Source organism: Squalius cephalus, assembly GCF_949319135.1.
Source record: "Squalius cephalus genome assembly, chromosome: 12".
Lineage (NCBI taxonomy): Eukaryota > Metazoa > Chordata > Actinopteri > Cypriniformes > Leuciscidae > Squalius > Squalius cephalus.
This window is the reverse complement of record NC_137133.1, coordinates 12,383,293-12,400,200: the sequence shown is the minus strand read 5'-3', so window position 1 is coordinate 12,400,200 and position 16,908 is coordinate 12,383,293. Positions and strand designations below refer to the sequence as shown.

At 38.0% G+C, this 16,908-nt stretch overlaps 3 protein-coding genes across 3 annotated transcripts; all 3 read right to left on the bottom strand.

The window, feature by feature from the left end:
* Positions 1–1,764, bottom strand: LOC307168760 (zona pellucida sperm-binding protein 3-like). The gene is made up of 8 exons (XM_079888998.1): positions 1,319–1,764; positions 1,121–1,242; positions 931–1,034; positions 679–856; positions 490–607; positions 337–416; positions 177–265; positions 1–107 (listed from the first exon to the last, which is right to left on the bottom strand). Exons 1-8 carry the CDS (start codon positions 1,727–1,729, stop codon positions 37–39), a joined length of 1,173 nt encoding a protein of 390 aa, XP_079745124.1. The 5' UTR covers positions 1,730–1,764; the 3' UTR covers positions 1–36.
* A 6,180-nt stretch (positions 1,765–7,944) lies between these two features.
* LOC307168874 (zona pellucida sperm-binding protein 3-like) lies at positions 7,945–9,704 on the bottom strand. The gene is made up of 8 exons (XM_079889174.1): positions 9,245–9,704; positions 9,047–9,168; positions 8,857–8,960; positions 8,607–8,784; positions 8,418–8,535; positions 8,265–8,344; positions 8,105–8,193; positions 7,945–8,036 (listed from the first exon to the last, which is right to left on the bottom strand). Exons 1-8 carry the CDS (start codon positions 9,653–9,655, stop codon positions 7,966–7,968), a joined length of 1,173 nt encoding a protein of 390 aa, XP_079745300.1. The 5' UTR covers positions 9,656–9,704; the 3' UTR covers positions 7,945–7,965.
* A 4,130-nt stretch (positions 9,705–13,834) lies between these two features.
* On the bottom strand, positions 13,835–15,581 carry LOC307169036 (zona pellucida sperm-binding protein 3-like). Its single transcript, XM_079889429.1, has 8 exons — positions 15,136–15,581; positions 14,938–15,059; positions 14,748–14,851; positions 14,496–14,673; positions 14,307–14,424; positions 14,154–14,233; positions 13,994–14,082; positions 13,835–13,922 (listed from the first exon to the last, which is right to left on the bottom strand). Exons 1-8 carry the CDS (start codon positions 15,544–15,546, stop codon positions 13,852–13,854), a joined length of 1,173 nt encoding a protein of 390 aa, XP_079745555.1. The 5' UTR covers positions 15,547–15,581; the 3' UTR covers positions 13,835–13,851.
* Between the last annotated feature and the right edge of the window lie 1,327 nt (positions 15,582–16,908).

The following is a 16,908-nucleotide window of genomic DNA, read 5'->3' as shown; positions in this document are numbered from 1 at the left end:
CATTTATTAATAATCCCCAGAAGTCGCATGACATTTCTAGTTATTTTTGGCCATAGCATATTCTTTAACCTTGATGGGGCCAACAGACGCTCTTTCCCAGCGTAGATCTGAGGAACAAATGACTAGTGAGAACTAAAGCCATGCATGACAACCAAGTTATCAGAGTTAGTCCAAACCTGTAAGCAGTTGATCACTTCCACTTCTGATGCTACAAGTAGTGTCACAGCAGCCACACACCTGGTCAGAGCCATCTGCAGACACCCACCTGACAAAACAAACCCTCAATTAAGTTAAAGCAACTAATTCACCTGTACACTAATCTAGCATGCAACATACCCATTAGCAGAGAATGAACAAGCTTTCTGTTCATAACTTGGAGGGGTTGCAGCCACCTTCAAAATGCATGTGATGTAGACCTGCAGAGACAATTGTTTGTACACCATGGCAGCATATCATACAAATAGTTATACAACTACAAGACATACATACCAGCCCACTGTCTGCTTGCTGGAACCTGAACGCCTCTAGCTGAAACCCTAGCTTATCACCTTGAGTCTGTGGCATAAAGTGAGACGTGGAGCCCGTGAGCTTGGCATCAACCAGGCACCTGTGAACAGAAGCCAGTTAGAAGTCACGGAACCCTCTGGAAGCTGGGATACATGAGGTAGCACCTCTTACCCATTATTCTCAATAAAGGAGTATCTGGGGACAGAAGTAACATCAGGGACTGCAGTAGCCACGCAGCTGTCCACAAACACACGGACGGGAACATGGCTGTACAAATGCACTGATGCTTCAAGATTGATCATGTCACCCAGGAAGTACTGGTTAGAAGGTCTCTCAAATCTCCAGTCATCTGAGAGAGAGAAAGAGAAGTCTTAACACAGATGATTCACAAGCATACTACAAATCTGTTTGGCCTACACCAACCAGTCATGAGCTTGAGGGAGAAGACAAAGACTTCCTCTGCAACCATAGTTGAGGCATATGGGATCCAAGTGGGCATTAAGGCATCGCTGCTCACATCATGTGTTCTGTAGGAGTTAAACAAGCGGTCATCTCTTGCCCATGAACAGCAGGGTTAGAACATCCGGTGAGCCCGAATTAACTGAATCCTCACCTTGGATAATGACACTCGATACCAACCACCGCACCACTGCTCCTGACAATAGGAACACCATATGAAGCCTCTTGTGGGGTATAGATAATGTTGAACCTATAGACAAGCTCATCCTCAGTCACCTAAACAGAAAGGTTAATAGAAGAACAGTCACATGGAAGGTTCAGAATACCCATGATTGTCACAACAGAACCTTACCATTGATGTGCTGCTACATCCATGCAGTTCAGACTCAAAGATGAACACTTGAGCAGAAGAATCCTCTCCAGTTGCAGTACAGCCTCCCAGTGTTAAACCAGAGGACAACACTGGGTGCCCAGTCCCAAAGAAGTCCTTCATCACTTCCACATATACTGAATTCTCTCCACACTGAACAGCTACACTGTTGGCAGGGACAGGATAAAGCAACTCAAAAGGAACATCTGGCTGCTGTGGTTCCTCTGGTAGACTTGGAAAGCTCCACGTCAGTTTCGCCACTGGACCCTGCAACAGCTCTTTTAATTGAACACCCATAAGATCTTGCTCTGCTGCTCCTGCTCTCCATTGTGCTTCAGAAAATCCAAGTGCAAGAATAAACACCAATCCAAATCCAACCTGCCAAAACCCCATTATTGCCAAGCTTGTTTCAATGACACATTAGGGTGCTACCATCCAAATTTATGCAGATGTAAATCAGAATGGCTCCACCTCTCTCCTGACGAGCATAATTTTTCTCTGCACCTGCCAATTTACTCAGTCAATATAACACAGGTGAAAGTCATTGATTCTAAATGAAGTACCATATAAGGGCATGTTATTACTAACTAAACCAAATAATTGCTCATTTTAAATATCAAAATGACAGATCAATTCCCTGAAACACAAACAACCCCAAGTCTCTTTGTGTCTTCCTTTTTTATTATTTCAGAAACATGGCCACAGACAGAATAGTACATTATTCAAAATAATAAAGTTTAGTATGTTTCAGATTTAGATTGTAACAAATGTTCTTCCCTCACATCAACAGCAATCTTCACAATGGACTGAAATGGAGAAATTTAGTTCAGAACCAAAGGAATGCAGGATCATAACATTATTTTATTATAGATTCACTGATATGTTTTCTCCCCATTACAACTGTTATGTTTAGGTTGATCAGAGTGTTTGTGGATTCATTGTAGACTTCATTCTTCCTTGAACTATACTATATGCTGGTCAGCACCAAAAGACTATAATCTGAACAGTCTACTACAAAAATTGAATTTAAAATAAAATAAAAAATGTTGGTGTTTAAAGCATGTTTAACAAACTTCATTGATTTTTATATCCAACTATATGAAAAACATGGCCAATGTAGTAAATCCAGATTACATATACACACATTCATGGGGTGAGCGGAGCTAGTTAAACTTTACACGCATGCTTGCATGACAAAACTTGGTGTATGTACTAGTTGCAATATCAACACTATGTAGAGATTTTTTTTATTTTTTTTCAAAATTAAAAAATCTTACCTTTAATCTTTAAGATATCACCGAACATTTATTTAACCATAGCAAAAGTAAATTTCTCACTGAAGTTGATTTTTCATCTCTGTTTTTGTTAATTTAAAATTTGACAAATCTGATATTATTTTAATCTTATATCTGTTATAAAATCTATTGATGATGGATGGAAATAGATGAATTAAGACTTAAAGTCAATGTTCAGAAATGATTCACTATTATTGTTTTGAACCATGCTGTATAGCCGTGTTTTGCTGTCAAACTCAAAAATCTGTTTATTTTAAATTATTAAATCCCATTATTTTATATGAAAACGTTAATAAATGTATTTTATTGATAAAATATTTTAGTTTGTCTTGTTTTTTTTTTATTAGATCAAATAACATTTGAATCTGTCATATGGTCATGTTACAATGTGCCCCGGGCCCTCACATGTTACAACATGCCCTATCTATGGGGCAAGTTGTCACATTTTACTTCCATTATTTCAGGGTAAATTAAGAAAAAAGTATACACTGTATTAAAGAAAGAAAACCACATAATTGTACTAGACATGTGAAATTAATGTGGAAAATAAATTCCCTGAACCCAAGTGGATTTACACAAACTGAGAAAGTCAAAAAGTGTTAAGTTGTACCCGCTCTCCCCTACTCTCTAAAAAAAGATGGTTCTTTAAAGGTTCTTTACACGTAGTGACAGTTCTATTCAGAACTGTATCATCCCGAAGAACCATATTCTGAAATGGTTCTTAAGGGTTCTTTATTTCCCGCCTTTTTGTTTTTCAAATCTGTAACTGTCAAAGGCGTATGTGTAGCAATGTATGAATGAACGAATTAAGTAATTATATAGTACTACTGTACACCCAAAGCGCTTTACAATCATGTCAGAGTCTCTCCTCAACAACCAGCACCAGTGCAGAATCCACTTGGACGATGCAAGGGCAGCCATAGTAGTAGCCTAAGTTGAATAATAGAATATAAAAACACAGCCTTCACAGTATTAATTAATAATACTAAAGTTATTTAGTCAAGAGCAGTGAGTCATTTTTTTATTTGCTTATATTGTTTGATTAACATCATGCTGTCTCTTTAAGACTCAATGCAGCAAGGGCATAGGCAAACCAATATTTTATAAATTTCGTATTTTATGTTTTATTTCGTGTTTGTTAAGCAGACTCACATTGACCTGATGTAAGAAATTATTTATTCACAGCTTTGTTCAAACTTTATAGTTTGGGGCTATACTCGCTAAGACTCGCTGGACACAATGATCATATTCTTAGACCCTGTCAGTCTGCACATGAATCTATACATAAAATTTCTTAAAACAGCATTAAAATTGGGCATATTGTTAGACACAAACATTTCACTGGCACTACTCCACCTAGGAATTTTAAGCACAATTCTCAGTGCATCATTATAAGCCACTTGAAGTTTTTTCATTTTCGACTCACTAAAATTACACCACAGTTGGGCAGTATACAGTGGAGTGCAATAGGTTTTGAAGAGTGAGATTTTAACATCAGGAGTGCACATGTGGAATTTGCGTGCCAGCATGTTTGCCTGCCCATACAGTTTTCCACACTGACGCTGCACATCATCATCATCACAGAGGTCATCTCTTATCACATGTCCCAGATATTTAACTTTCTTTACAACCTCTAGTGGTTCACCTGCCAATGAGAAAGAAGGATAGACACACTTCATATCCTCCTTGGTTCTAGCGATCAGCACCACACTCTTCATTGAGTTAAATTTTATATCAAACATTAGTCCATATTGAGAGCATATTCTAAGAAGTTGCTGCAGGCCAGCACTGGACGGAGACAGTACCACCAAATCATCAGCATAAAGCACATGATTAATGAGACTATCCCCCACCAAACAGCCAGTTCTACAGCCCTTTAGCTCCCTAGATAAATTATCCATGTACAGATTGAATAGCAGCGGAGACAGAATTCCGCCCTGCCGCACTCCATTGGAGACATAGAAGGGTGTTGACAAACTCATCCCCCACCTGACTTGCATAGTTTGGTGAGAGTACCAGAACTGCAATATCCTGATTAGGTAAGAGGGGACACCACGCTCATGTAGTTTACCAAACAGTTTCCCATGGTTGATACGATCAAAAGCCTTTGACGCATCCAGGAAACACATGAAGACTGTGCTATTGCGTGATCTGTACCTATGGACAATTTCTTTAAGTGCATAAATACACAGATCAGTTCCATGCTTGTTCTTAAAACCAAACTGATTATCCGTTGACGCTATGTATTCTGCAAGCCTATCCATAAGGATCCCTTCTAGTACCTTGGATAGTATACTTGCAAGTGCAATAGGTCTATAGTTATCTATACTAGTTAATTTACCAGTCTTATTTTTAACTACAGGTACTAGCAAGACAGATAACATGGATCCAGGAAGTATGCCATGCTTCATTAACCCAGAAAAGCATAGAGCAAGTAAAACTGAAATACTTTGACTAGCGTATTTCAGATGTTCTGCTGTTATTCTATCCCGCCCACAGGCTTTGTTCATTTTAAGTTTGTCAGTAGCATAACATACTTCCTCCGGCCCAATGACTACACCATCACTGTGAGGTATCTCTCCTATGTTAAACACATCACTCTTCACACAGTTAAAAATTTTCTCATAGTGTCTCCTCCATAGCTCTGCAATGTTTTCAGGTTCAGTAATGCCATCAATACTAGAAGGCAGTGGCATTTTGCTGTTGTTAACCACTTTCACCTCCTTCCAGAACTCATAAACATTATTAGATTGTAACTTTCTCGCCATAGAGTTCGCCCTCATAGTCTGCTCATTTCTTTTTATAAAACGCACAGCATATTTGAACCTAGCATTAGACCGTACCTTGTGCTCACAGACTGGGCCATGCCTAGGTTTGCCTGCTAAGACCCATCTTCTAAATGCATTTCTTGCCTCCATATAAACATCATGGACATAGTCATTCCACCCTGGTCTTACAGTATGTTGTTTCACCACTTTACTTCTTAGTGGTTCACTTCCATCAACTAAACAGTTCACAATTCTATCATACATTGCACATAGGTCATTATTGTGACTTACATTCTTACAGCTGCTATCCACACACATAATTGCATCAACAGGTAACTCAATATTTCTCAAGTGCACATCAGTCAGTAACTTGTAATATTGCAGGTCATCTTCTGTGAGCCTTGTCCAGTCCAGTATCTCACCTGGTTTATGGCTGTCACTACAGACAAGCTCAGGTAGACCCTTAATATTTATGAACATAGAGACAGGAATATGGTCTGCTGCGGCCAAACCATATAGGATCTCAGCCTCCTTTATACAATCATGTGCATCAGCTGTAGATATACAATGGTCCAACCAGGATATAGTATGCCAAGCTTCACTCACAAGTGTATAGCTATCAGCTGGCAGTAATTCCTTAGTGGACAAAATAACCTTGTTATCTTTGCAGAATTGTGTCAAGTGTTGACCAAAAAGTGAATTAGTATCTGATATATCAGCATTCAGATCCCCCAAGACAAATATGGATGTATATTCACTTTCCCTTATGTAAGACCCAATAAAAGCAAGCTTATTCAAGTACTCATTTTCATTTTTGTGACATTCATATGGAGTGTATACATTTAAGATTATAAAAACATTCTTATTATGCATCACCTTAATTCCTATGCACCAGTCCACATCTAACCTGATCACAGTGACCAAAGGGTCAAGTTTCTTGTGCCAGAATATGGCCACACCTCCTGGGATCCTGCCACGCAGAATTCTGGTGTTTAGGTCTGTCGTGGATTCCCCTGCCCCATGGAAATCATTATGCACAGTGTTAAGTTTATCCAGATCTTGAATAGCTAAAAAAGTCTCTTGCAAACACACCACATCAGCATTCTCAAAGAGGTTGTCAATGACAGTGCGTTGGGCTCTCGCTCCAGCATCCTGTCCAAGCTGCAGACCACGGGAGTTATAAGACACAACTCTCATAGCAGTTTATCATTGTTTAACATGCATGGGACGCCCTTGGCTCAGGCGCACTCATCTCTGTGTCAAGTGATGCTTTAATACCTGCCCCTACCACAGCCCTAGGCTTGCGATTCTCATAGAAGCGCCTTACATAGGTCCCTTCTGGCCACAGCTGCGGTGCATACATCTCTGCTACTTCCTTGCATTCAGCTGTAACTTTGAAAGAGCTGTAGCGAGTATACTCCGTGCCAATCTTCTGACAAATCACATCTCTGGAAAGTTGTTCTTTTAAATAACTAGCCAGAGTCTCTGAGTCTAGGTCAGGAGCAAGCTTTGTCACAAACACACTCACCAGCTTAGTTGTCACTGCATGTATGTTCTCCACAGCACCAGTTCCAACTATTCCATAGTTTCACTTCCAATTCCTATATTTTACCACTGACACAAATTATATAATTAATATCAAATATGATTTTAATTCAATCATTGAAATTTTAGTCAGACAAAAACACAGTTTGGAAAATGGATTCATGTACTCATTTTATAATTTTTGTAAATTTTGAACAAATAAAAAGTTAGACAACAGCTTTAAAGTTGCAATTTAAAAATTAAATGAAAGATTTTGATAACGGCATGATTTGAGGATAGTTTAGACGCCATTACAAAATCAGTCAGTATGTGAGAATTTAAATTCAGAAACAAATAGATTTGCATTGTTTAGAGAAGATTAATTCAAGAAATCAAGTCAAAAGTGTAAATGAAGAACCACTCTAATTTGGTTCATAATTTTTGTCTAATTTAACATATAGCTCCAACTTCCAAAGTCCTCCCTGCTGCTGAGGAACAGCCAGAGCAGGACATCCTGGTTATGGGCAAAAATAAATCTGAGACTTAAAAAAAAAATTATATAGCTTATAAAACAAAATATAATTGAATTTCATACTATGATTGTTTCTTTTATGGAACCCTATTGTGTTTATCACAGTGGCACCACCATCAGGTTGATTGGGGTGAGCCTTGGTGACAGACAGGGTGGGTATACTACCATCCAAAGTTTCAAGTTCTTATTTGGAAATTCTATTAGTTACAATAGGGTTTTAGCACACACTTGAACCCCCAATAAAGCAAAAGCATCCAGTAAGCACCAGAAAGGATATGATGCTATTGAAATGCCCTTAGTGTTGTAATAGGCCTAGCCCCACAAATGACTTAAGCAATATGCCACACCCCACATACTGTAGGCCAGTAGAAATAGGCTTTTTGTGGTGCATATCTGAACAGAAAACATGTAAACTGAATAAATGTTTAAGTGTAGTATTTGTGCAAGTAAAGACAACAAAAACAAATATATTAATAACATTTATTAAGATCACCAAGTCGCATGCCATTTCTAGTTATTTTTGGCCATAGCATATTCTTTAACCTTGATGGGGCCAACAGACGCTCTTTCCCAGCGTAGATCTGAGGAACAAATGACTAGTGAGAACTAAAGCCATGCATGACAACAAATTATCAGTGTTAGTCCAAACCTGTAAGCAGTTGATCACTTCCACTTCTGATGCTACAAGTAGTGTCACAGCAGCCACACACCTGGTCAGAGCCATCTGCAGACACCCACCTGACAAAACAAACCCTCAATTAAGTTAAAGCAACTAATTCACCTGTACACTAATCTAGCATGCAACATACCCATTAGCAGAGAATGAACAAGCTTTCTGTTCATAACTTGGAGGGGTTGCAGCCACCTTCAAAATGCACGTGATGTAGACCTGCAGAGACAATTGTTTGTACACCATGGCAGCATATCATACAAATAGTTATACAACTACAAGACATACATACCAGCCCACTGTCTGCTTGCTGGAACCTGAACGCCTCTAGCTGAAACCCTAGCTTATCACCTTGAGTCTGTGGCATAAAGTGAGACGTGGAGCCCGTGAGCTTGGCATCAACCAGGCACCTGTGAACAGAACCCAGTTAGAAGTCACGGAACCCTCTGGAAGCTGGGATACATGAGGTAGCACCTCTTACCCATTATTCTCAATAAAGGAGTATCTGGGGACAGAAGTAACATCAGGGACTGCAGTAGCCACGCAGCTGTCCACAAACACACGGACGGGAACATGGCTGTACAAATGCACTGATGCCTCAAGATTGATCATGTCACCCAGGAAGTACTGGTTAGAAGGTCTCTCAAATCTCCAGTCATCTGAGAGAGAGAAAGAAGTCTTAACACAGATGATTCACAAGCATACTACAAATCTGTTTGGCCTACACCAACCAGTCATGAGCTTGAGGGAGAAGACAAAGACTTCCTCTGCAACCATAGTTGAGGCATATGGGATCCAAGTGGGCATTAAGGCATCGCTGCTCACATCATGTGTTCTGTAGGAGTTAAACAAGCGGTCATCTCTTGCCCATGAACAGCAGGGTTAGAACATCCGGTGAGCCCGAATTAACTGAATCCTCACCTTGGATAATGACACTCGATACCAACCACCGCACCACTGCTCCTGACAATAGGAACACCATATGAAGCCTCTTGTGGGGTATAGATAATGTTGAACCTATAGACAAGCTCATCCTCAGTCACCTAAACAGAAAGGTTAATAGAAGAACAGTCACATGGAAGGTTCAGAATACCCATGATTGTCACAACAGAACCTTACCATTGATGTGCTGCTACATCCATGCAGTTCAGACTCAAAGATGAACACTTGAGCAGAAGAATCCTCTCCAGTTGCAGTACAGCCTCCCAGTGTTAAACCAGAGGACAACACTGGGTGCCCAGTCCCAAAGAAGTCCTTCATCACTTCCACATATACTGAATTCTCTCCACACTGAACAGCTACACTGTTGGCAGGGACAGGATAAAGCAACTCAAAAGGAACATCTGGCTGCTGTGGTTCCTCTGGTAGACTTGGAAAGCTCCACGTCAGTTTCGCCACTGGACCCTGCAACAGCTCTTTTAATTGAACACCCATAAGATCTTGCTCTGCTGCTCCTGCTCTCCATTGTGCTTCAGAAAATCCAAGTGCAAGAATAAACACCAATCCAAATCCAACCTGCCAAAACCCCATTATTGCCAAGCTTGTTTCAATGACACATTAGGGTGCTACCATCCAAATTTATGCAGATGTAAATCAGAATGGCTCCACCTCTCTCGTGACGAGCATAATTTTTCTCTGCACCTGCCAATTTACTCAGTCAATATAACACAGGTGAAAGTCATTGATTCTAAATGAAGTACCATATAAGGGCATGTTATTACTAACTAAACCAAATAATTGCTCATTTTAAATATCAAAATGACAGATCAATTCCCTGAAACACAAACAACCCCAAGTCTTTTTGTGTCTTCCTTTTTTATTATTTCAGAAACATGGCCACAGACAGAATTGTACATTATTCAAAATAATAAAGTTTAGTATGTTTCAGATTTAGATTGTAACAAATGTTCTTCCCTCACATCAACAGCAATCTTCACAATGGACTGAAATGGAGAAATTTAGTTCAGAACCAAAGGAATGCAGGATCATAACATTATTTTATTATAGATTCACTAATATGTTTTCTCCCCATTACAACTGTTATGTTTAGGTTGATCAGAGTGTTTGTGGATTCATTGTAGACTTCATTCTTTCTTGAACTATACTATATGCTGGTCTGCACCAAAAGACTATAATCTGAACAGTCTACTACAAAAATTGAATTTAAAATAAAATAAAAAATGTTGGTGTTTAAAGCATGTTTAACAAACTCCATTGATTTTTATATCCAACTATATGAAAAACATGGCCAATGTAGTAAATCCAGATTACATATACACACATTCATGGGGTGAGCGGAGCTAGTTGTAACTCACATGGTTTAAAACTTTACACGCATGCTTGCATGACAAAACTTGGTGTATGTACTAGTTGCAATATCAACACTATGTAGAGATTTTTTTTTTTTTTCCAAATTAAAAAATCTTTACCTTTAATCTTTAAGATATCACCGAACATTTATTTAACCATAGCAAAAGTAAATTTCTCACTGAAGTTGATTTTTCATCTCTGTTTTTGTGTTAATTTAAAATTCGACAAATCTGATATTATTTTAATCTTATATCTGTTATAAAATCTATTGATGATGGATGTAGGGCTGTCAAATGATTAATCGAGATTAATCGCAACCAAAATAAAAGTTTGTGTTTACATAATTTATGTCTGTGTACGGAGTATAATTATTTTCTATATATAAATACACACACATGCATATATATATTTAAGAAAATGTGTTATTTATATATAAAATATTTATATATAATATAAATTATATATAATATAAATATATATACACAGTATATACATGCAAATATTTCTTAAATATATACATGCATGTGTGTGTATTTAGAAAATAATTATACACCGTACACACACATGTATTATGTAAAAACAAACTTTTATTTTGGATGCGATTAATCACGATTAATCGTTTGACAGCCCTAGATGGATGGAAATAGATGAATTAAGACTGAAAGTCAATGTTCAGAAATGATGAATTATTATTGTTTTGAACCATGCTGTATAGCCGTGTTTTGCTGTCAAACTCAAAAATCTGTTTATTTTTAATTATTAAATCCCATTATTTTATATGAAAACGTTAATAAATGTATTTTATTGATAAAATATTTTAGTTTGTCTTGTATTTTTTTTTTATTAGATCAAATAACATTTTAATCTGTCATATGGTCATGTTACAATGTGCCCCGGGCCCTCACATGTTACAACATGCCCTATCTATGGGGCAAGTTGTCACATTTTACTTCCATTATTTCAGGGTAAATTAAGAAAAAAGTATACACTGTATTAAAGAAACAAAACCACATAATTGTACTAGACATGTGAAATTAATGTGGAAAATAAATTCCCTGAACCCAAGTGGATTTACACAAACTGAGAAAGTCAAAAAGTGTTAAGTTGTGCCCGCTCTCCCCTACTCTCTAAAAAAAGATGGTTCTTTAAAGCAGTGGTTCTCAACTCAAGTCCTCGGGACCCATTGCTCTGCACATTTTGTATGTCTCTCTTATCTGACACACTCAGTTCAGTTCATGGAGTCTCTCTTAACGAGCTGATGATCTGATTCAGGTGTGTTAAATAAGGGAGACATACAAAATGTGCAGAGCAGCGGTCCCGGGGACTGGAGTTGAGAACCACTGCTTTAAAGGTTCTTTACACGTAGTGACAGTTCTATTTAGAACTGTATCATCCTGAAGAACCATATTCTGAAATGGTTAGGCTTCTTTATTTCCCGCCTTTTTGTTTTTCAAACCTGTAACTGTCAAAGGCGTATGTGTAGCAATGTATGAATGAACGAATAGGCTCTATGCACGAACGCTGCTGGCGTATTTCCGGTAGGATCTCAGCCGGCGTCTTTACTTCCGCATAGCGCATTCTATAGGACAATTCACTTTAATAAAATTCATTTTCTCAGAAACGGAGACAACGATTTTAGAAACTGATTCGCTAGTCGGATTTCGCGCGATATGAGAGAATACTCACCCTCAAAGTTGTTGATGTAGCTCGAAATTTATAATTTAAAGAACTTCTCTTTCTTACTCATATGTGTGACAGTTAACTGCCTCACAATATTGTTAACATCATTCACGTTAACCGCTGGAAGTTCTTGTAAACAGCGAGTGTAATTTGCCATTATCTCCACCTAATGCAAAAACGGCTTCTGACGCAGCACCGGATGTAACTGGGCGGGCTGAGACCAAACGCGGAAGCGATCGTGCATAGAGCCTATTAAGTAATTATATAGCGCATTTACTGTACTACTGTACACCCAAAGCGCTTTACAATCATGTCAGAGTCTCTCCTCAACAACCAGCACCAGTGCAGAATCCACTTGGACGATGCAAGGGCAGCCATAGTAGTAGCCTAAGTTGAATAATAGAATATAAAAACACAGCCTTCACAGTATTAATTAATAATACTAAAGTTATTTAGTCAAGAGCAGTGAGTCATTTTTTTATTTGCTTATATTGTTTGATTAACATCATGCTGTCTCTTTAAGACTCAATGCAGCAAGGGCATAGGCAAACCAATATTTTATAAATTTCGTATTTTATGTTTTATTTCGTGTTTGTTAAGCAGACTCACATTGACCTGATGTAAGAAATTATTTATTCACAGCTTTGTTCAAACTTTATAGTTTGGGGCTATACTCGCTAAGACGGCCAAGGTGGTTCTTTTTTGTGGTTTCAAGCAGTTCCCGCTCTGTCATTGGTTCTTTATAACTTTAACATGTCAAAAACTATATTTTACCACTGACACAAATTATATAATTAATACCAAATATGATTTGGATTCAATCATTGAAATTTTAGTCAGACAAAAACACAGTTTGGAAAATGGATTCATGATGTACTCATTTTATAATTTTTGTAAATTTTGAACACAAATAAAGTTACAGACAGCAGCTTTAAAGTTGCAATTTAAAAATTAAATGAAAGATTTTGAAAACGGCATGATTTGAGGATAGTTTAGACGCCATTACAAAATCAGTCAGTATGTGAGAGTTTAAATTCAGAAACAAATAGATCTGCATTGTTTAGAGGAGTTTAATTCAAGAAATCAAGTCAAAAGTGTAAATGAAGAACCACTCTAATTTTGTTCATAATTTGTCTAATTTAACATATAGCTCCAACTTCCAAAGTCCTCCCTGCTGCTGAGGAACAGCCAGAGCAGGACATCCTGGCCAAGGGTAAGAATAAATCTAAGACTTAAAAATTTATATATATAGGCTATATATAAAAACAATATAATTGAATTTCATACTATGATTGTTTCTTTTATGGAACCCTATTTTGTTTATCACAGTGGCACCACCATCAGGTTGATTGGGGTGAGCCTTGGTGACAGACAGGGTGGGTATACTACCATCCCTCAGAGTTTCAAGTTCTTACTTAGAAATTCTATCAGTTACAATAGGGTTTCAGCACACACTTGAACCCCCAATAATAAAGCAAGAGCATCCAGTAAGCACCAGAAAGGATATGATGCTATTGAAATGCCCTTAGTGTTGTAATAGGCCTAGCCCCACAAATGACTTGAGCAATATGCCGCCCCCCACATAGGCCAGTAGAAATAGGCTTTTTGTTGTGCATGTCTGAACAGAAAACATGTAAACTGAATAAATATGTTTAAGTGTAGTATTTGTGCAAGTAAAGACAAAAACAAATATATTAATAACATTTATTAAGATCACCAGAAGTCGCATGACATTTCTAGTTATTTTTGGCCATAGCATATTCTTTAACCTTGATGGGGCCAACAGATGCTCTTTCCCAGCGTAGATCTGAGGAACAAATGATTAGTGAGAACTAAAGCCATGCATGACAACAACAAGTTATCAGAGTTAGTCCAAACCTGTAAGCAGTTGATCACTTCCACTTCTGATGCTACAAGTAGTGTCACAGCAGCCACACACCTGGTCAGAGCCATCTGCAGACACCCACCTGACAAAACAAACCCTCAATTAAGTTAAAGCAACTAATTCACCTGTACACTAATCTAGCATGCAACATACCCATTAGCAGAGAATGAACAAGCTTTCTGTTCATAACTTGGAGGGGTTGCAGCCACCTTCAAAATGCATGTGATGTAGACCTGCAGAGACAATTGTTTGTACACCATGGCAGCATATCATACAAATAGTTATACAACTACAAGACATACATACCAGCCCACTGTCTGCTTGCTGGAACCTGAACGCCTCTAGCTGAAACCCTAGCTTATCACCTTGAGTCTGTGGCATAAAGTGAGACGTGGAGCCCGTGAGCTTGGCATCAACCAGGCACCTGTGAACAGAAGCCAGTTAGAAGTCACGGAACCCTCTGGAAGCTGGGATACATGAGGTAGCACCTCTTACCCATTATTCTCAATAAAGGAGTATCTGGGGACAGAAGTAACATCAGGGACTGCAGTAGCCACGCAGCTGTCCACAAACACACGGACGGGAACATGGCTGTACAAATGCACTGATGCTTCAAGATTGATCATGTCACCCAGGAAGTACTGGTTAGAAGGTCTCTCAAATCTCCAGTCATCTGAGAGAGAGAAAGAGACGTCTTAACACAGATGATTCACAAGCATACTACAAATCTGTTTGGCCTACACCAACCAGTCATGAGCTTGAGGGAGAAGACAAAGACTTCCTCTGCAACCATAGTTGAGGCATATGGGATCCAAGTGGGCATTAAGGCATCGCTGCTCACATCATGTGTTCTGTAGGAGTTAAACAAGCGGTCATCTCTTGCCCATGAACAGCAGGGTTAGAACATCCGGTGAGCCCGAATTAACTGAATCCTCACCTTGGATAATGACACTCGATACCAACCACCGCACCACTGCTCCTGACAATAGGAACACCATATGAAGCCTCTTGTGGGGTATAGATAATGTTGAACCTATAGACAAGCTCATCCTCAGTCACCTAAACAGAAAGGTTAATAGAAGAACAGTCACATGGAAGGTTCAGAATACCCATGATTGTCACAACAGAACCTTACCATTGATGTGCTGCTACATCCATGCAGTTCAGACTCAAAGATGAACACTTGAGCAGAAGAATCCTCTCCAGTTGCAGTACAGCCTCCCAGTGTAAAACCAGAGGACAACACTGGGTGCCCAGTCCCAAAGAAGTCCTTCATCACTTCCACATATACTGAATTCTCTCCACACTGAACAGCTACACTGTTGGCAGGGACAGGATAAAGCAACTCAAAAGGAACATCTGGCTGCTGTGGTTCCTCTGGTAGACTTGGAAAGCTCCACGTCAGTTTCGCCACTGGACCCTGCAACAGCTCTTTTAATTGAACACCCATAAGATCTTGCTCTGCTGCTCCTGCTCTCCATTGTGCTTCAGAAAATCCAAGTGCAAGAATAAACACCAATCCAAATCCAACCTGCCAAAACCCCATTATTGCCAAGCTTGTTTCAATGACACATTAGGGTGCTACCATCCAAATTTATGCAGATGTAAATCAGAATGGCTCCACCTCTCTCCTGACGAGCATAATTTTTCTCTGCACCTGCCAATTTACTCAGTCAATATAACACAGGTGAAAGCCATTGATTCTAAATGAAGTACCATATAAGGGCATGTTATTACTAACTAAACCAAATAATTGCTCATTTTAAATATCAAAATGACAGATCAATTCCCTGAAACACAAACAACCCCAAGTCTTTTTGTGTCTTCCTTTTTTATTATTTCAGAAACATGGCCACAGACAGAATTGTACATTATTCAAAATAATAAAGTTTAGTATGTTTCAGATTTAGATTGTAACAAATGTTCTTCCCTCACATCAACAGCAATCTTCACAATGGACTGAAATGGAGAAATGTAGTTCAGAACCAAAGGAATGCAGGATCAACATTATTTTATTATAGATTCACTGATATGTTTTCTCCCCATTACAACTGTTATATTTAGGTTGATCAGAGTGTTTGTGGATTCATTGTAGACTTCATTCTTTCTTGAACTATACTATATGCTGGTCTGCACCAAAAGACTATAATCTGAACAGTCTACTACAAAAATTGAATTTAAAATAAAAAAAAATGTTGGTGTTTAAAGCATGTTTAACAAACTCCATTGATTTTTATATCCAACTATTTGAAAAACATGGCCAATGTAGTAAATCCAGATACACACATTCATGGGGTGAGCGGAGCTAGTTAACACACATGGTTTAAAACTTTACACGCATGCTTGCATGACAAAACTTGGTGTATGTACTAGTTGCAATATCAACACTATGTAGAGAATTTTTTTTTTTTTTTTTTTTTAATTAAAAAATCTTACCTTTAATCTTTAAGATATCACCGAACATTTATTTAACCATAGCAAAAGTAAATTTCTCACTGAAGTTGATTTTTCATCTCTGTTTTTGTTAATTTAAAATTTGACAAATCTGATATTATTTTAATCTTATATCTGTTATAAAATCTATTGATGATGGATGGAAATAGATGAATTAAGACTGAAAGTCAATGTTCAGAAATGATTCACTATTATTGTTTTGAACCATGCTGTATAGCCGTGTTTTGCTGTCAAACTCAAAAATCTGTTTATTTTTAATTATTAAATCCCATTATTTTATATGAAAACGTTAATAAATGTATTTTATTGATTAAATATTTTAGTTTGTCTTGTTTTTGTTTTTTTTATTAGATCAAATAACATTTTAATCTGTCATATGGTCATGTTACAATGTGCCCCTCACATGTTACAACATGCCCTATCTATGGGGCAAGTTGTCACATTTTACTTCCAT

What these genes read in the sequence shown, in the direction of transcription:
- LOC307168760 (XM_079888998.1), bottom strand. Translation starts at nt 1,729, where the DNA reads ATGGGGTTTTGGCAGGTTGGATTTGGATTGGTGTTTATTCTTGCACTT. An exon ending in CTCCCTCAAGCTCATGACTG is followed by an intron (nt 857 to 930) that starts GTTGGTGTAGGC and finishes TCTCTCTCTCAG; the next exon opens with ATGACTGGAGATTTGAGAGA. An exon ending in AAGTGATCAACTGCTTACAG is followed by an intron (nt 108 to 176) that starts GTTTGGACTAAC and finishes TTTGTTCCTCAG; the next exon opens with ATCTACGCTGGGAAAGAGCG.
- LOC307168874 (XM_079889174.1), bottom strand. Translation starts at nt 9,655, where the DNA reads ATGGGGTTTTGGCAGGTTGGATTTGGATTGGTGTTTATTCTTGCACTT. An exon ending in TGTTCATTCTCTGCTAATGG is followed by an intron (nt 8,194 to 8,264) that starts GTATGTTGCATG and finishes TTGTTTTGTCAG; the next exon opens with GTGGGTGTCTGCAGATGGCT. An exon ending in AAGTGATCAACTGCTTACAG is followed by an intron (nt 8,037 to 8,104) that starts GTTTGGACTAAC and finishes TTTGTTCCTCAG; the next exon opens with ATCTACGCTGGGAAAGAGCG.
- LOC307169036 (XM_079889429.1), bottom strand. Translation starts at nt 15,546, where the DNA reads ATGGGGTTTTGGCAGGTTGGATTTGGATTGGTGTTTATTCTTGCACTT. An exon ending in TCCTTTATTGAGAATAATGG is followed by an intron (nt 14,425 to 14,495) that starts GTAAGAGGTGCT and finishes TTCTGTTCACAG; the next exon opens with GTGCCTGGTTGATGCCAAGC. An exon ending in TGTTCATTCTCTGCTAATGG is followed by an intron (nt 14,083 to 14,153) that starts GTATGTTGCATG and finishes TTGTTTTGTCAG; the next exon opens with GTGGGTGTCTGCAGATGGCT.